This window comes from Patella vulgata, chromosome 5 (genome assembly GCF_932274485.2).
Source record: "Patella vulgata chromosome 5, xgPatVulg1.2, whole genome shotgun sequence".
NCBI classification, from domain to species: domain Eukaryota; kingdom Metazoa; phylum Mollusca; class Gastropoda; family Patellidae; genus Patella; species Patella vulgata.
In genome coordinates this window covers 2582169-2603166 of record NC_065883.2, presented here as the reverse complement: position 1 = coordinate 2603166, position 20998 = coordinate 2582169, and the positions used below count along the sequence as shown (strand labels likewise).

Below are 20998 nucleotides of genomic sequence, written 5' to 3'. Positions count from 1 at the left end.
CCACAAGTCCCTGTATCATATTACTCTATAGATGCCACAAGTCCCTGTATTATAATACTCTATAGGTGTCACAAGTCCCTGTATTATATTACTGTATAGGTGTCACAAGTCCCTTTATCATATTACTCTATAGATGCCACAAGTCCCTATATTATATTACTACACAGGTGCCACAAGTCCCTGTATCATATTACTCTATAGATGCCACAAGTCCCTGTATCATATTACTCTATAGGTGTCACAAGTCCCTGTATTATATTACTCTATAGGTGTCATAAGTCCCTGTATCATATTACTCTATAGATGCCACAAATCCCTGTATCATATTACTCTATAGGTGCCACAAGACCTGAGATTTATCAAAATACCAAAATACGCTATAGGTGCCACAAGACCTGAGGTGGGGAAATTTAGAAAGGGGCAAATTAGAATGGGCTGAAAAACTTAGTTAGCTGAAGCATGTTAAATCCATGTTGGAAGCATGTGAGAGTTAACCCTCTAAAGAAATATCAGGCCAAAATTTATAAATAGTATGCTGAAATGAAAATATGTCAAAAATAGTCATACGTATAGTTCTGGGGGAGGAAGGTCTGTGTATATCAACATCCACCTCCACCTGTAAAATACGTTCACAACGTGGAATAGCAATTTTGAAATGTCATTCCGAGAGTATTGATATTGTATTGTATTCATTGCATGTGACATAATAGGCGTTAATTAAGCAAAGTTGTAATACTATAGGGCCTATATACTGTAGAGGTTGTTTAAGTTTTCTAGGAGATGCTCTGTTTAATATTGAAGTAGTTAGCTAGTACTAGTGACAACGAGAACTAGGCTAACAAGGATAAGTCTGGTAGTTTAAAAATCGAGCAATGTCATCATAGTCCGATAATCCAAATATGGTAATCCTATGCGTTAGAAACGTGGACACCCGTCCTCCTGGGTGCCCATATATATACACTGTGTTGAAATCCAGGATAGCCTCTGCAAGATGACACCCAAATATGGCCACTATCTGAATGACATCCCATTCTTTCCTACAGTAGGACGCTAAACGCCATTTCATTTAATTTATCTAGAAACATGTCCCAAGTGGATGAGTCCGGATATCATGCACTTAGAACATACGCTATAAACACGACAATTACACTATACCTAGCTTTTAATTACATATATTAACAACTTATCACTGAAGTCACGTGACTTTTACACATGTCAAATTTAAAACAGTGTGAATACCTATTGTTTTTAATAACCAGACGAAAAAGAACAATGTGACATGTCAGATTACACATTCTTAATCACCCCGCGTGAACAATTTAAAGCAAAATTTAATTAATGAATAAAATAGCATTTAGCAAATATATATTTAACATTTATATTACGTTTCTAAAGTAAAATTTAATTACATAAAATTATATACGGACAAAATTCATCGTATATCGGACAGGGCCGTATGTAGGATTTTAAAAGTGGGAGTGCAGTAGAGTGGTGGGGCGCCATAGCCTCCACGTATGTGATAAGATCAGGGCAAACGAACCCATTGGCGTGTGGGCGCCCTTAAAACCGACCGACTGATCAGTGCCTTAAAAGCATTACTGTGTGATCATAATCAAGTGTATTATTTTATAATTGAAAGATTGTCAAATAATATTTGTTTTTTTGGAGGGGGTGGGAGCGCAATTTCTCGGGGCGCCTTATTTTCTGGGGGTTCAATGTACCCCCTGCACCCCCGCTAGATACGGCCCTGATATCCTACCAACTTTTCTAAAAAGTGTCTTATTCTCACCTTAACCTAGTATTAAACTCGTATTAATGACTTTGCGATAATCTCACAATTATAATGTGTAGCAGTGAAGTATGCGTGAGTTTTTGGTTAGAGTGCCTTTCCACATCTAACCACCGACGCATAGCATAGCATACTTCTACACACCCTTGTACGCTGTATGATCATGTCAAGACTTGATTATGGAAATTTCTAAGGTGTGGCTCTATCAGCTTCAACAATTCACATATCTCCAGCTCTAGACAGTATTACATTTACATAATAAAACAAGATAACAAGATAAAAAATGTGATTTGGATATTATGAGAACATAGTTTCGTAATCAAGGACATAGCGGAAGCCACGTTGTGTTTTTTTTATAAGGGCCTAATTATGTTCGATTAGATAAAGAGCTGGTCGTACTCGTTATAATAGTTTAAAACATAAATAATGAAAAGGGAGTATGTTGAACATTTTACTATCGATAATACATTTATAGTCTAGCCTCGGCTGTCATTGCCACGGTTGTTATGATAATAAACAAGTCTCGATTACCCATTAATACGTTAAATCATCAACAGCAAATAGTATTTAAATCTACAGACAATCTAGAATATCCGATTGCATGGAGAGTTTATTGTGTTCTTTGTAAGTTACTTAATGACTAATTAATTAGTTATATAACATTTAGGAATAATGGAAGACCTCCAATAGGCAGATTTAGCCTATACATAATGCCTGTTTAATATGATAATCGAATAACATTTTTCATGTGTATCTTTTAGCTAAACCAATAATAAGAAAAATAACATCGGATGCTGTTGACAACATAATAGATGAAAACTCCAGTGTTACTATTAACTGTTTGGTTGAAAGTATCCCGACGGCACGTGTATCATGGTCCAGATCACAACAAGGGGGACAACTCTATTCTGGTAGTCAATATACCATACCTAAAGCTAGTTGTAAACATACAGATAACTATACCTGTACAGCTAGTAATAATATTGGTCGACCTGTATCTAAAACTATTCCACTCTATGTTAGATGTAAGTATACAAGTATACAATTCAGTAAGCGGGTCTTGCTATATGATATCCTCTGGTATACAGTTCAATTCAGTAACTGTTTGTCTGTCCTCAAACTGGGTTTGCACAGAGTTATCTCGTTGGTTCACTTCCTGTTTTTAGCCCAGTCTGAGCAAAACAGTAGGACCTTAAACCCTATTTCATTTCATTTATCTCATTGGCGGTGGACACTGATACACAGGATATTATATAGAAAAACTGTATTTGGCCAGAAGAGCTGCGAGAAAGTATTGCCAGCCGCCAGCACTGGGTCGACATTAATATTACTAATCATTATATTCATTTTCACTGACAAATTGTTGTAATATTTTAGGTGCCCCAGTTGTTATGACTAAGCACGTTATAGTTATTATAACTAAGGATGTAATAGTTGTACCACTTGGAGAAACGGTTATATTACCAATGAACGTTTTAGCGTATCCACTTCCGGTATTCACCTGGTATTATCACCAACACGATGGCAGTAACCAACCAGTTACCACAGTAACAGGTGCAAGAAGTAAACAAAAAGACGATGGTCTATCATCAACATTAACTATACACAAAATTAGATACGAAGATGGGGGCATTTATACAGTTAATATTACCAATAGTCAGGGTGTCACCTCCAAGACGTACACACTATCTGTGATCTCTAACGAAGACGCAGTAAAGGAAGCTGTCGATGACAAGCTAAGAATTGGTATAGCTATAGGTTTTGGTAATGGTCTGGTTGTTTCCGGTATGTTATTTGTTATTATATGGTGTATCAAGAAGAGAAGAGATGCCATCAAGTGTAAGTTTGCTATATTTTTCTTGGTTCCTAGACAGAGAATCACCTCTGTTGTTGGGGTCAATATGAAATGAAAGGAGGTGGGTTTTTAACTTCCTTCTTTTCTGTACGAATCTGGTCAAAGAAACTGAGGGTCATGTGGTACACTATAGGCCTTTCGAAACGGCCTTATTGGCAACATGCGAACATCAAGGTGCTGAATATAATTTCAAAGTTTCCTATAAATGGAGACTGATGTCGTGCACCATGTAAGGTAAGAATACTCTTTCTAGAACGCCGGTATATTGGCGAAAGTAAAAGATATTTATTCGTTTTCACGCGAATGTGTGTAGTGTGAGGAGCAGTGGGTATTGGATAATATAGTTCAATTTGTTTTATTTTCAGCTAATGATAGAAATGGTGTAAATGACACAGTCAGCCCCCAGTCTAGAGATAATACCATCAGACATAGTTCTGTAGATACGGGGGATTCGGGAGAATGTGAAAATGGTGTTAATGGTACAGTAGGCTCCCAGTCTAGCAATATTACCACCAGACCTTGGAATAGTCCTGTAGACACTGATGATTCGGGAGAATATGTAAACACGCGACGTGAGTCTCGTTCTAGCTATAATACCACCAGACCTTGGAATAGTCCTGTAGACACTGGTGATTCTGGAGAACATGTCAAGTCACGACGTGACTCTCGTTCTAGCAATATTACCACCAGACCTTGGAATAGTCCTGTAGACACTGGTGATTCTGGAGTATATGTAAACACCACTCGACGTGACTCTCGTTCTAGCAATATTACCACCAGACCTTGGAATAGTTCTGTAGACACGGGTGATTCTGGGGCACGACTAAACTCACGACGGGACTCTCGTACGTCATTCTGCGAAGTATTGGGTGAACTCACTAAGAAGCACCAATCAAATATTTATCTACCAATGTCGGACCAGAGACAGGGTCGCTGAGTCTTTATCTCAATACACACAGCCACACCGTCAAAATTACAAAATTACGAAAAGACTGGATGATCAAACTATCGACAAACAACAAACCCTTCGGACCCTCTTCAAATAAAGAATGCAAACATGGATATCAGCAATCAATTAAATCGCTTCTATTTACATTTATGCTAACGTTTGGCGGCTTTTGTGTAGAAGTTTTTACCACAAGAGTTCCACAAGACATTGGACTTGTATATATAAATGAAGCAGTTCGACTTTGACTTAGAATAATTTTGACGGGGTGTTTTGGCTCCGTATCACATCTTTAAAATAATGGAGAAACGTATGAACTTTAAAAACAGAAATATGCTTATAATTGTATATACAGCTCTGCATGTTTATATCATCAAGCTTATGCGATGATCAGCAAAGTTACTGATTATTTGTCAATAACAAGTTGAAATTTCAAAGTTAAATGCCAGCAGCAGAGTAGCATAACTTTTTATTTCATTTCACAAAAGATGGTGTAGTTTACCAAGAAACATAAACAAATGGGAGAAAACATTAAGTATTGGATGTGGATGCACAAGTTTCAGGTCAAGTTTATCCCCCCCCCACCATTTTTGATTTTTGAAATATGCGGTTGTTTTCAGAACAAAATATATATCTAATAAAATATACTTGTTGAATTATTTTATAACTGGTTCTGTTATTAATAACTATTTATAGCAAGTTTATAAAATAAACTTGTAGTTTTGTTAAATATAACTATATTTTATTGCGGGAATATTATTCTATAACTACAGTGGTTTGTTATATCAGTAGAATATTATTCTATAACTACAGTGGTATATTATACCAGTAGAATATTATTCTATAACTGCAGTGGTTTATTAGATAAACTTGTGTTTTTATTGTTTATAAAATAAACTTGTGGTTTTATTGTATATTACTGAGTATTATTAAAGTATTATTTGTAGAGTATTTTGTAAGTATAACTAATACCCTGTGTTATTGTGTTTATAGTGTTCATGTCTTTTTATTTACCAGAAGTAAAATATCTCCAATAGAAACATATTCTTTCTTTACCATTCATTCTTACAGGGTATTTATACGCCCATGAGGACTTATATTGTCGTCACCCCTGTCCGTCCGCCTGGACAGTCTACAGGTCACCATTCATTATCCGATTTTGATCAAACCTGAAATATACATTTATCATACAAAGATCTTGTTATTTTTGATATTGGCATCTATCGGACCGTGACTTCATGGATTATGGCCCCTGGTTGTACGAAAAATCACGTTTGTAGCTTGCGGACCCTTGTATCTTAGTGATATCAGATATCAGTTTAGTAAATATATGATTTATTTACATCGGAATATAAAACAACTACATAAATACAACAGGAACTATACTATACCAGGAACATAAACGATAACATTAACATGGTACATTAAGACCTTTGCAGCGGCTGAACTCGGATGAGTCCGTACGACGGTCTCTCCATTTCTCTTCCTCCCGTCTCTCTGTCAGCAAACACCTGGTTATATAGCCTCCGACGATATGGAAAATAGACAAGACTCATGATCATATATGGAATTGTCTATTTATCATGTCATGGTATGATTACTGACCAGTGCGTATTCCTTTGAAGTCATGCGGAGCTTGTACACAGATCATATGTAGTTTGTAAATGACACATGAGATTAATTACATGTTTAATTAGACCATGGCCAGTTCGTGCCTTAACAGTTAAAAATATTAAGGTAATTTACACCAATTCGGGTGGAAACCAATTTCCACTTAAATAGGGGTAACTCGTAGCCTTTAGTAGTGTAAACCGATAACACCCATCTAGTGTAGAACATTACACCAATTCAAGTTGAAAGTGGTTGCCACATCCAGTAGTGTAACCTGCCTGATGCACTCAGGCAGTGTAATGTTACACCCGTTGGTGTAGATTAAGCATTATCCCTCAAGGATGGTTCGTAAATTATACCTCCATTTTACTTATTACACCAACGCGGGTCTAATTTGTTTTGTTGAATATTAATTTCAAGCCAACGACTCCCAAGTTCAGAAACACTAGTTGTCACACCCTCTAGAAGTCACAATTTTTTATCCGATTTTAAAAAGTGTTTAAATATGACAACTGGCGTGAAAATAATAGAAGATTTAATCATTTGAAATAGAAGATGGGTAGACGTAAATGCAGCTGCCAGGGCAAAATTCTCAACCACCGCATGGTAACGTTACCATAACGTGTATTCCTACTCTTTAATATAATGCAGAAACCACAGTTTTTAATATATATTTTTTCATTGAAGTGAAGCATTCGAGTAATAAGAGGTCGAATCCTGTCAAATTTCAACGATCTGCGACCGTCTGTTATGGAGTTGAACCACCTTTTCTGAAAACCTTGTGAATGTGGCAGGGGCTACTGATTTGAACAGATTGTTTAAAAATTTCGCGCCAATAATAGAAACAAAGCCCAATAATTTCCACAATCTGCGACTTTCCATCCCAGAGTTATGCCCCCTGTTCCAAAAACATTGTGAATGTGATAGAGCCTACGAACCCAATACAATTTCAAATTTGGTGAGAAGCATTGGGATCGTAGAACGTATGAACTGTCTGTACTTTCTTACGTGTAACCGTCTTCATGAGCACATTAGGCGCACAACAGTAGGACATTAAACCCCATTTTATTTTATTTCCTTTCTATTATGTGTATGAAAAGCTCGTGAACACGACATAGATCAGTTTGCCTGAAAGCATAAAGCATTCTTAACAAACCAGCTTTCCTTTCCGATAAGTTACTGCTTATGATTATCCCTTTTTTCGACGATTTGAGTAGCTTTGTTCTTTTTTTAAAAAATATTTCTTCCCATTGACCTCCCGACAATGGTAATATATTCAAAATATTTTAGTCTGTGTCGTTTTTCAGCACCACGGAGATATATGACATATTACATTCAACCAGATTTTTGTATGTTAAGAAAATCCCTTAATATAAGTGTAGAAAAGTTAAGCCTACATGGGAAGAGATATCAAATATAATAAAAAAAAAAAAATTGGTGTCGACTTTAAGCTAGATTTTTTAACTCCATTTACCAAGTATTTTATCATGTGCTGTAAATGTCAAGATAGTTCTATTAGCCGCTCACATTTTATAGAAAAACTAAAATACCGAGATTCTATTGGACATATAATAGTTTGTTTATTGTGGTTTTTTTTACTGTGTAATGCTGTTGATAGGGTAGTTATGTATCTAAATGTACAGTGTATTTAAAAAAAAATATTTGAGCTACAATATCTATATACACGTTCCTGTTTCATATTTAGATGGAGTTTATTGTCCCTTTAACCATACTTGAATTATCCATTACAACAACTCGTCACTGTCGCGTCTCGTGTTCTTATTATTCAAACAGGGTTAAATGCACAATTGACCTCTCTAAATACAGATCCTAATGGTTAACCCAAAAACAAAAACTGTGCGGTTGGAATGCAGCATGATCGTAAAACAAAACCCTCACTGGTCTTACCAATAACAGCTTATACATTGTGACTGGCGAGAGTAATTAACGTTATACCCTAGTAGATATCAGAAAACAATATTCAAGATGTCAACAGGGAGATTGTATAATATATTTTATTTATTGACCATCATAACGTTTATTGACGGTAAGTAATATATAATAATTATTATACATTATATTAGTGGTAGGTTTGTTAAAGATACATTATGTAAGATTTAGATAAAGAGCTGACCATTCTTGCTTTTATAGCTCAAAAATATAATGTAAGATGAAAATATTGAAAATTTCATTCAAATTACTTTATTAGAGCGAAGTTATGACCATTTGAAGGTTAAGAGTTGATGTTTCATCATCCTACCAACGGTGCTTGACAACCGAGTTGTAGACTCGGTTATCACTGAAGATGCAGCGTAGAATATTTATTATACAAGTTTTTAAATCCCTCGGACGTGTTAATCCATTTAAATCTCCGCCGTCTGATGATCTATAGAGTTGATTATGGGCTTGGCATGTGAACAAATGTCTAAATAATCATTTATATAACATTTGAAGGCAAAACAAAGAATTAACTGCGGTCAATATTGGGATATTTCAATCCATATCTGACTTTGAAAATATGGGATCTTAATATCTAATATTTAAGACACAATGAACATTTTAAAACGAGTCGTGTACTCTATGGTTTCGGGTGCCATTTGTAATGAACAAAAGGGATTGTAGCTTAGGTTAAAGACGCTAAACCCTTAACTCATTATTATCGGTTAAACGTGAATTAAAATTCAATATTGGTCAATTTCAATCAATATTGGTGTTGTTATCTTGCCGTGAAAATGTGGCATCCTGATATCCAATATTTAAGACACAATGAACATTTGAATATGAGTAAACGAGTCGTGTACTGTATGGTTTCGGGTGCCATTTGTAACGAACAAAGAAAGACATATCCTACTACTAATGGCTGATTCACAAAGGACAAAATAATAGTTTTGTCTTACCTCAAGGAGTTTCCAACCAGCAGGCGTGTTATAACCGATGCGACATTACTGTTATAACTATTTAATTCTATCACAACTTTTAGTTGATGCGGGAACCACGGTGTCTAAGGCGTTGGCTCGCTACCATGGAGGTCCCGTGTTCGATCCCTGCGTTGGTCGAGTTTTCGCGAAAAGGTTTCTACTTGTCAGTGGTGCAGGACAGATGGGCTACAAGGCAAGAGTTTCGTATAGTCGTTCAGATTAGAAGAAAAACCGAGGTTCCGTATACATATTGGCTTGCACGTAAAAGAACCCTTGGCTGTAGCGCCACTGTCCTGGCAATCTTTTCCTCATAGCACACTGTATGTTGTAGACCCGTCTTCATTAGCCCAATCGGAGCAGAACAATAGGACGTTACACCCCATTTCATTTAATTTTCTTCAGTTGATGCCAAGATCGTAGCACGGGCAGCCTGCGATGACGACATGTATTTCTACGCGGATGGTGTTTTAATGGCAAATCACAGTGATTGGAAGATACCAACACAAATAGACCTTCCTGACAACACGGCAGTTATTGGAGTACATTGCGTGGACCGAGGAGGCTTTGCTGGTATCCACGTTACTTTCACTTTAAATAAACTTTATAAAACTGACACATCATGGAAATGTTCAGCAAAATTTGAAGAAAACTGGAGTACACCGGGGTAAGTTATTGAGTATATGTTTAAACACGACAGGGATGTTGGGTGAGGCATTAAATGGCAACGAATTTCACATTTGATAAAATATATTTAAACATCAAGGAGTCGCTAACTCGATCGCTTACCTTAAGGTCCCGTGTTCGATCCGAGAAAGTTCATCGTGATTTTCCGATCTGATTCCCCCTTGTCAGGATGGGACCAAAAAACGAGCTCACATTGACGTGCACATAAAAGAACCCTTGGCAGTTGGAATTCGATGTAAGAGTAGGCTTATGGGTGCCAGTGTTTGTTAATCCAGTCATTTCAACACATTGTCTCTCTCTCCTGAGGTGGTGGTGTTGGTGGTGGTGGGGGGGGGGCGTTGGATGGCCGAATGGTAAGCACGTGTGTGTTATATCATAAGGTCTGTCATTGAGTTAACTGGCGTAGTTTCGATCTCCAAGTTGTACGTGACAAGGAGTAGGGTCGCATGGCCAAACTCGTGGGTTTTCTCCGGGTCGTTCGGTTTCCTCCCACTGCTAAAGACCCCTACTCGCAAGCGAATTATTGAAATAAAATTGAACCATGTGTTAGTTCTGAAATGACCTAGTTTGTGTCGAGTGGACGTTACCCCCTCCCTCTCTCTCTCTCTCTCTCTCTCGCTCTCCTTTTGTATATTTAAAACTAAGAGATAAATGAGGAGTGGTTTATTTATAACAATATATATAGATAGTACTTCTAATGTTAGTCATACATGCTTTATCACACTTCCCCTCCTCGAAGAGTCTTTTCCTGTAGAGTTTATGTACTTAAACATTTACTATAACAAACAGTTGTATGATTATTGAAATATTTAGTTCTTATCAAGATCTCGGACTCAACTTTTATTTAGGTGCGGTTTCCTACAATCACAGACTTATAAACTAAAAGGATTAAAAAATAGTTAAAGATACGTTATGTAAGATTTAGATAAAGAGCTGACCATTCTTACTATAACAGCTCAAAAATAGATAATGTAAAATAAAATTATTGAAAATTTCATTCAAATTAATCCATTCTGAGTCAAGTTATGACTGTTTGTAGTTGTGTGCATTGTGGTAACCAGGACACCGGTATATTCGAGACGTAGCCTTTTTAAATTGCGAACCGATCTAATCTAGTTAAAATCCCGAGTATCCCATGCTATCGAGAGTTGATTATGGTCTTGTTTTGTTAATAAATGTCTAATTAATAGTTTATATAACATTTCATGCCTAAAGAAAGAGCTACAATGGGCAGATTTAGTTCTTGCATAATGTATGTTTAATAAATATCAGTTGTTTTTAAAAGTATTCTTTTCCCTTAGATATAAACGGAGAGTGATTTATTCGAATTTAACGTTTCGGATTAAAGGTCACTTTATCTTCGCTTCATTGTTTGATTCAGCATCTATACATATCTATCAGCATGCCTAGCCCCAGGCCCCCCGCCCCCGTTCCCTACTAATGAAATGAAATAAAAGCGAACCACGTTCGTAAATGACCTAGTTCGTGTCGGGTGGACGTTAAATCCTATCTGTCTGTCTGTCTGCCTGTCTCCCTCTCCGACAAAAACACCAATATCGTGACATAGATACCCTTTTTGATGACCTTTTCGTCCCCGTTAAGTCAAAGGGGGTTTGGATGGCCGAATGGTTAGCATGTGCGCGCTGTATCATTAGGTCTGTCATTGAATCAACTGGCGTGGTGTCGATTCCTAGGTTGTACGTGACAAAGAGTAGGGTCGCCTGTCCAACCCCGTGTTTTTTCTCCGGGTTCTCCGGTTTCCTCCTCTCTTTGTTTTAGGTTTGAGGACGGGAACTGGGATGCTGCTTCAATAGCGTATGAATCACACCACAAACGAACCGATTGGATATGGACATCTGGCTACAGAGGAGAAGACACAGATGTATATTGTAGGAAGAAAATACAAGGTTGGTCCCTTTATGATATTACTCTATTCATGCCACAAGTCCCTTTATCATATTAATCTATAGGTGACAAAAGTTCTAAGGAACAGCTATATCGGTTCCAACAAAATCAGTGCAGTCGGTCGTAAAATAAAAGCAGTCGGTATCAAAGTAAACGTTCACTGCATACGTCACGCTACTCACGCAACACTTTAGTATAAAATAACCTTGTCAACTTATGCTTGAAAAAATGTTGTGTTTCATTCTTATTCTGTTGTGAGTATGTTATTCTAAGGACAAAATTTTCCCAAGGCAGAAAAATAGTCGGTCTCAAAATAAGTGCAATCACTGCAGTCGGTCTCAAAATTATGCATACGTCACACAAAACTATAGTATAAAATAACCATGCCTGCTTGTCATGTCTGAAAAAAATGTTTTGCACTCTTATTCTTTTGTTAGGTGTTCTAAGAAATGTCCCCCCCCCAAAAAAAAAAGAGTGCTCACCGCAGTCGGTCTCAGACTAAATGAATTAAACAAACAGTGCCAAAATAGAAGGGAATAATTTTACGTGAATCCGTGCACCTCAATTGCAGCGGTATAGTATAAAATAACCTAGTCAGCATGTCATGTTTGAAAAAAAAATCCCTGTTATGAGAGAGAGAGAGAGAAATGGGGTTTAACGTCCACTCGACACAAACTAGGTCATTTCGGGACTAACATATGGTTTTTAATTTTATTTCAATAATTCGCTTGCGCGTAGAGGACCCGGAAAAACCCCACGAGGTTGGACAGGCGACCCTACTCCTTGTCACGTACAACCGGGGATTTGAAACCACGCCAGTCGACTCAATGACAGACTTTATGACACACCGCGCGCACGCTAACCATTCAGCCATCCACCCCCCTCGCTGTTATGAGTATGTTGGTCTAAGAAATATATTCTTGATTGTCATACGAATAATATTAGTCGAACAGTTGGAAAGAAGTTATCGGAAGCATAGTTTGTTTCAGAAATACGTAAAAAAATCTTTAAATTATGAAATTTTAAGGCGATCTATTGCACTTAAGAATTTTTACTTGTAGCATATTCAATCCCAGGAGAAATTGAAACGTATTTTACTCATGTAAGTGTTTTCTGACAATCAGAATTCTGCAAAATCTCTTCCCAAAGTCCAGGGCATTTCAGAGACCAAGTAAGCGCCCCATTGAGATAAAGTGCCCTCAGGACCAGTCCTCAAAAATCAAAAGCTCAGTTACAAATCGGCGCTCAATTCCATTATGTCATCATTCTTCAACTCCTCTGTCTTATACTATCTCATCACTATCATATTCACAGTTACAGTAAATCACCCAGTTAGTAGTACCATTAGTAAGTGGGTCGACAGACTGTAGAATTGTTATTTCTACTCTCACAAAACAGGCGAAATTGACAGATATGCCTAAAGATTCTGTCCCATTTCTTATCCTCTCGTTAACGAGAAATTGGTCCCATTTGCCATGACATTAACTAAAATGTTCAGGCCGAGTCCCAAAAAATCAAAAGCTCGGTTACATATCTGTATTTTTTTCGCGCCGGCGGCGCTCGATTCCATTATAACAGTCTTCCACTCCTCTGTTGTCTTATACTGTCTCAGCACTATCATATTCACGGTTATAGTCAACTGCCTAGTTATATTAGTAGTACCACTGATGTGTGGGTCGTAGGGCGTCGGACTGTACAAATGTTATGTTAACTCTTGCAAAACAGGCGGAATTGACAGGGAAAGATCTCGAGATTCTGTCCAATTGACTCACATTTCTGGTCCTCTCGTCCACAAGAATTTCTCCCAGCAATGACCCCAAATGCCAGGATATTGACTCAATTTTTCAAAATTTTCTCAGGTTGCTCAGTGTTATATGCACAATCATCATATTTGACATAAACTTTATGTCAACATAAATAAAACTGCTTTCCGGCGAGACAACGATCGGCGAACAACTATATAATTATACAATACTATCTACGTTCTACCAGTATTTTGTTGACATTCATTGTGGGGTGGGATTGTGGATGGCGCCCTAGATTTTGATCCGCCCCACCCCCACCCCCTTTTCCCAGCGTCTCGATCCGCTACTGCACGTGGCCCCTAGAAAACTCGTACTAGGGGTATGTGCATGCAGTGCGGTCGCATTTTGGCTAAACACCTCCCAAACAAAATCGTTATTAACGCCTCGGATTATAGAACAAGACAATATCACATTTACATAAATAAAACGTGATAACAAAGAGCGTGATCAAATATAAATAAAAAATGTGATTTGGATATTATCAGAATATAACACAGTTTCGTAATCAAGGACGTAGGTGAAGTCACTTTTTCTAAATTATAATATTGAAATAGCATTTTTTTCCTGTGTATATTATAGATCAACCAATAATAAGAGAATTAAAATCAGATGCTGTTGACAACATAATAGATGAAAACTCCAGTGTTACTATTGACTGTTTGGTTGAAAGTATCCCGGCGGCACGTGTATCATGGTCCAGATCACAACAAGGGGGCCAACTCTATTCTGGTAGTCAATATACCATACCGAAAGCTAGTTGTCAACATACAGATAACTATACCTGTACAGCTAGTAATAATATTGGCCAACCTGTATCTAAAACTATTCCACTCGTTGTCAGATGTAAGTATACAAGTATACAATCTAGTAAGCGGAGATTATGTCACTCTTGCGATCCGATACGGCGATGTGTGATTACGTTTGATGCAAAATATAACTGAGAATTGCATGAACAAGGTGACGTGAGTGGTCTTGCGATCGGATATCCTCTGGAATACTATCCTATGCAGTAATTGTTTGTCCCATGGGTTTCCGGTCTTCAATAGCCCAGTCGGAATAGAACGGTAGGACTTTAAACCCAATTTCATTTCATTTATCTCATGGGTTTGCGGCGGACACTGATACCCAGGATGTAAACCGGAGAAATGATATTTGGTCAGAAGAGCGTCAAAAGTATTGTCAACCGCCAGCACCGAGTCGACATTAGTTTTACTAATCTAATATTCATTTTCACTGACAAATTGTTGTGATATTGTAGGTACCCCAGTTATGACTACCCAGGCTATAGTTGTTATAACTATGGATGTCGATGACAAGCCGTGTAAAGAGGACGATGACAAGCTAGGAGTTGGTATAGCTATAGGTGTTGGTATTAGTCTGGTTGTTTCCGGTGTCTTATCTGTTATTATATGGGGTATCAGGAAGAGAAGAGATGCCATCATGTGTAAGTTTGCTATATCTTTCTTGGTTCCTAGACAAAGCATCACCTCTGTTGAGGTCAATATGAAATGAACGGAAGTGGGTTGTAACGTTCTGCATTTACATGGCTAAATAAGACGGGAGTCATGCTGAACCATAAAGGCTTCTACCAAACAAAGTTATTTGCAACACGCGAACATCAAGGTCAAATATAATTCCACAGTTTGCTAAAGAGACTGTTGTCGTGCACGATTTACGTAGGATTATCTTTCTAAAACTCCGAATACCACTCCTCATTTGGTGTGCAGAGAAATGAACGTAAATTGACCTTTCGGTATATTGGCGAAAGTAAAGTATATTTATTTGTTTTCATACGAACGTGTGAAATGCGAGGGGCGGTTGGGTATATTGACTATGAAATGGTGATCGGGTTATTTAGTTCAATTTTGTTAATTTTCAGCAAATGATGGACACGGTATAAATGACACAGTAAGCTCCCAGTCCAGAGATATTACCACCAGATATTGTAATAGTCCTGTAGACACTGATGATTCTGGAAAATATGTAAACACTCTATATACCTCTACTTCCTCCGACTACGAAGGACTGGATGAGCACCAACCGAACATCTATCTACCACTCTCGAACAAGAGACTGGGTCATTGAGTCTTATCTCAATACACACAACCACATGGTCAAACTTACGAAATGACTGGATGACCAAACTATCGACAAACAACAAATCTCTCGGACCTTCTTCAACTAAAGAATGGAACAAATTGGAGAGTTTGTGTTAATATATTGACAATACAACCAATAATTTATCAGTTATATTTGTTAACTTGTATTATTATATTAACTGAATGTATTAATGTAATGAAAACAATAAAATTCTTTAAAAACATAATTCATATTAATATACCACATATTTAAATTATTGGTTGTTTATAATATAAAAATACATTAAATACTGTAACCATTGTTTAAAATTTTATTACCAAACTGATTATTATATGATTATAACTCTGGGTTAACCTAACGTATTTATATTATTATAATAACTAAAAAACTTACTGCAAGTTACGGTGGCTGATAAGGGACATGAAAAATAATATAATTTGTTTTTTTATAATTTTCACCCAAGTCAATTTTAATTTTCACCCAAGTCAATTTTAATATAATTTGTTTTTTATAATTTTCACCCAAGTAAATTTTAATATAATTTGTTTTTTATAATTTTCACCCTAGTCAATTTTAATTTCCACCCAAGTCAATTTTAATATAATTTGTTTTTTATAATTTTCACCCAAGTCAATTTTAATATAATTTGTTTTTTTATAATTTTCATCCAAAGTCAATTTTAATATAATTTGATTTTTGTAATTTTCACCCAAGTCAATTTTAATTTCCACCCAAGTCAATTTTAATTACCACCCAAGTAAATTTTGATATAATTTGTTTTTTATAATTTCCACCCAAGTCAATTTTAATTTTCACCCAAGTCATTTGTAATATAATTTCAATTCTGTTGAATTTCCACCCAGCGCGTGACGTCATCTCAATTAGCCTCGTTTCCAATGTAATGCATTATGTTTTATCTTATATGGTTCTCATACTGTAATTAGCAGATTGCAATGTATTATGTTTTACCTTATATCAAATAGATATTTTTATACGCCCACATTTTCATATGGACGTATATTGTCGTCACCCCTCTCCGTCCGGACGTCCATCCATAATTTGTTTGTGGACACTATACAGGTCACAATTCTTATCCGATTTTTACGAGACTTGAAATATAGGTTTTACTCCAAAAGATCTAGGTTCCTTTCGATATTGGCATGTATCGGATTGAAACTTTATGAATTATGGCCCCTGATTGTACGAAAAGTCACCTTTTTTTAGCGTGTGGACACTCTAGAGGTCACGATTATCATCTGGTTTCTTTCGATATTCGCCCTCATCGGATCTTAACTTACGACCCTTGATTGTACGAAAAATCTCGTTTTTAGCTTGTGGTCCCTCTATAGGTCACAATTTGTATCCGAATATATCACCGTTACGCCCTAATGATGATTGAGTTCGAGTTTTCTGAAAATCTGACCGAAACTGCCGGACAAAATGGTCGCCCCTCGTACGCAAACTTTGAGAGAGAGAGAGAGAGAGAGAGAGAGATGGGGTTTAACGTCCACTCGACACAAACTAGGTCATTTCGGGACTAACATATGATTTAATTTTATTTCAATAAGTCGCTTGCGCGTAGGTGTCTTTAGCAGTGGGAGGAAACCGGAGGACCCGGAGAAACCCCACGAGGTTGGACGCAAACTTTGATGAAACTTAAAATATATATCCCAAATATCTCAGTCCATGTCGATATTCGCGCATTTCAGACCATAACTTCATGGATTATGGCCCCTGGTTGTATGAAAAATAGCTTTTTTTATTGCTTGTTCTCAATCCACCTCTTGCAAAATATGGGCGTATCTTGCCTGACAACCGCTGGTTCTCATACTGTAATTAGCAGATTGCAATGTATTATGTTTTACCTTATATTAAAGAGATATTTTTCTCATTCTATAATTACATGTATCAGATTGTAATAGATTATGATTTACCTTATATCAAATATTTATTTTTCTCATACTTTTATTATCAGTTCTTGTTTAAATTATATATGTCACCAGAAAAGCAATTACTAGTGTAATAAAGATTTTTGATATTATAACATGATGACTTTTTAGGTGAACACAAGCAGGCCTGTCAGCGTATCAGAGCCAAAAATGAGGCCTGTAATTACATTTGATTTATATATACTTTATGGACTGAAATTATCACAAGATCTCTAAATCAAAGGGAAGAAATCTTGACTTTCATTAAATGTTCAGAATTGAAAGGGGGGGGGGGCGAATAGTGAACGTGTGTGCATTGCATCATAATTCAAATGGCGTGGTTTTGATTTCCCGCTCGTACGTGGCAAGGAGTAGGGTTGTTCGTCCAGTACTCCAGTTTCCTTCAATTACTAAAGACCACTGCAAACAAACTGACTATTGAAATGAATGAGTTATAGTCCTGAAATGACATAATTTGTGTCGAGTGGATGTTACGCAACAAAATATCGATTCAAGTATCTTGCGAAAACCTCCCTGGGGAGATTTGCTATATAAAATAGGTCTATATTGGAAAGTGTAATAAACTTTTTTTTTGAAAATATCCAAAAATTAAACTGAAGGAAACACCAAATCCAGTTGAAGTGCCCCAAGTCCAAGAAAAGAGACCCTCTGTGTCCTGTAAGAAATGAGGCCCTTTGACTTGATGGCAAAGCTATCTGTGTCTGTTTCCAGTAGTAAGGTCAAGATCCATGCGTGTGACCCATCATTCATTAGTGCACATAGGCCAAGTTGTTTTTTTGTTATCTCTTGCCAACAAACTGCGCTAAATTCTATGTCTGGATGTTCGGTAGCGTTGTCTATGATGGGTGCTTATATCAATATCAAGGCGATATTGGCGAGCATGTAAAATAACTCTTGACAGTTGCAATTTCACGTCGAGCCGCTGACAGAGGAAAATTTCCCTTCTGGCATACTGTATTCAGTAACCCAGTCGGAGTAGGACGTTAAACCCCCATTTCATTTTATTTCAATACGTATCACTGTCAGATCCCGACTAAGATTGTGTCGACCCCTGCACGTTTATTTTCCCAATGGCGGGCGAAAATTATTGTTTTGGAAACGAGGCTAATTGCGATGACATCACGCGCTGGGTGAAAATTCAACAGAATTGAAATTATATTACAAATAAATTGGGTGAAAATTAAAATTGACTTGGGTGGAAATTAAAATGACTTGGGTGAAAATTATAAAAAATAAATTATATTACAAATGAATGGGGTGGAAATAAAAATTGACTTGGGTGAAAATTATAAAAAAACAAATTATATTAAATTTGACTTGGGTGAAAATTATAAAAAAACAAATTATATTAAATTTGACTTGGGTGAATATTAAAAAAATACAAATTATATTATTTTTCATGTCCCTTATCAGCCACCGTAGCAAGTAGACTTATATTGTTATAACAACTGTAAAGTAGTATATATCTCACCATTAGATATTTGCTTGGAAACGTTGCAGTATAATAAACCAAGTGATTGTATCCATACTAAGTGTTCTTTTATTATATCATAAATCAATTATTCTATAACTACACTGGTTTATTATATCAGGAGAATATTATTCTATAACTACACTGGTTTATTATATCAGTAGAATATTATTCTATAACTACACTGGTTTATTATATCAGGAGAATATTATTCTATAACCACAGTGGTGTATTATATCAGGAGAATATTATTCTATGACTACACTGGTTTATTATATCAGGAGAATATTATTCTATAACTACACTGGTTTGTTATATCAGGAGAATATTATTCTATAACTACACTGGTTTATTTGATAAACTTGTGTTTTTATTGTTTATAAAATAAACTTGTAGTGTTATTGTATATTACTGAGTATTATTAAAGTATTATTTGTAGAGTATTTTGTAAGTAAAACTAATACCCTGTGTTATTGTGTTTAAAGTGTTCATGTCTTGTTATTTACCATAAATAAAATATCTCTTATAGAAATATATTCATTCTTTACCAGAAATAATAGAAACGTATCCATTCTTACAGGGTATTTATACGCCCATGTGGACTTATATTGTCGTCACCCCTGTCCGTCCGCCTGGACAGTCTACAGGTCACAATTATTATCCGATTTTGATCAAACCTGAAATATACATTTATCATACAAAGATCTTGTTTCCTTTTGATATTGGCATCTAACCGTAACTTCATGGATTATGGCCCCTGGTTGTACGAAAAATCACGTTTGTAGCTTGCGGACCCTTGTATCGTAGTGATATCAGATATCAGTTTAGTAAATATATGATTTATTTACATCGGAATATAAAACAACTACATAAATACAACAGGAACTATACTATACCAGGAACATAAACGATAACATTAACATGGTACATTAAGACCTTGGCAGCGGCTGAACTCGGATGAGTCCGTACGACGGTCTCTCCATTTCTCTTCCTCCCGTCTCTCTGTCAGCAAACACCTGGTTATATAGCCTCCGACGATATGGAAAATAGACAAGACTCATGATCATATATAGAATTGTCTATTTATCATGTCATGGTATGATTACTGACCAGTGCGTATTCCTTTGAAGTCATGCGGAGCTTGTACACAGATCATATGTAGTTTGTAAATGACACATGAGATTAATTACATGTTTAATTAGACCATGGCCAGTTCGTGCCTTAACAGTTAAAAATATTAAGGTAATTTACACCAATTCGGGTGGAAACCAATTTCCACTTAAATAGGGGTAACTCGTAGCCTTTAGTAGTGTAACCCGATAACACCCATCTAGTGTAGAACATTACACCAATTCAAGTTGAAAGTGGTTGCCACATCCAGTAGTGTAACCTGCCTGATGCACTCAGACAGTGTAATGTTACACCCGTTGGTGTAGATTAAGCATTATCCCTCAAGGATGGTTCGTAAATTATACCTCCATTTTACTTATTACACCAACGCGGGTCTAATTTGTTTTGTTGAATATTAATTTCAAGCCAACGACTCCCAAGTTCAGAAACATTAGTTGTCACACCCTCTAGAAGTCACAATTTTTTATCCGATTTTAAAAAGTGTTTAAATATGACAACTGGCGTGAAAATAATAGAAGATTTAATCATTTGAAATAGAAGATGGGTAAACGTAAATGCAGCTGCCAGGGCAAAATTCTCAACCACCGCATGGTAACGTTACCATAACGTGTATTCCTACTCTTTAATATAATGCAGAAACCACAGTTTTTAATATATATTTTTTCATTGAAGTGAAGCATTCGAGTAATAAGAGGTCGAATCCTGTCAAATTTCAACGATCTGCGACCGTCTGTTATGGAGTTGAACCACCTTTTCTGAAAACCTTGTGAATGTGGCAGGGGCTACTGATTTGAACAGATTGTTTAAAAATTTCGCGTCAATAATAAAAACAAA

General features: G+C 36.4%; 2 protein-coding genes across 2 annotated transcripts; both read left to right on the top strand.

The window, feature by feature from the left end:
* Window positions 1–3172: 3172 nt before the first annotated feature.
* Window positions 3173–5398, top strand: LOC126821034 (uncharacterized). Its single transcript, XM_050549329.2, has 2 exons — window positions 3173–3628; window positions 4010–5398. Exons 1-2 carry the CDS (start codon window positions 3181–3183, stop codon window positions 4579–4581), a joined length of 1020 nt encoding a protein of 339 aa, XP_050405286.2. The 5' UTR covers window positions 3173–3180; the 3' UTR covers window positions 4582–5398.
* A 2662-nt stretch (window positions 5399–8060) lies between these two features.
* LOC130010434 (uncharacterized) lies at window positions 8061–19497 on the top strand. Its single transcript, XM_056100861.1, has 6 exons — window positions 8061–8248; window positions 9522–9783; window positions 11583–11710; window positions 14093–14356; window positions 14772–14957; window positions 15393–19497. The coding sequence occupies exons 1-6, from the start codon at window positions 8188–8190 to the stop codon at window positions 15596–15598; spliced, it is 1107 nt and encodes a 368-aa protein (XP_055956836.1). The 5' UTR covers window positions 8061–8187; the 3' UTR covers window positions 15599–19497.
* The last annotated feature ends 1501 nt before the right edge of the window (window positions 19498–20998 follow it).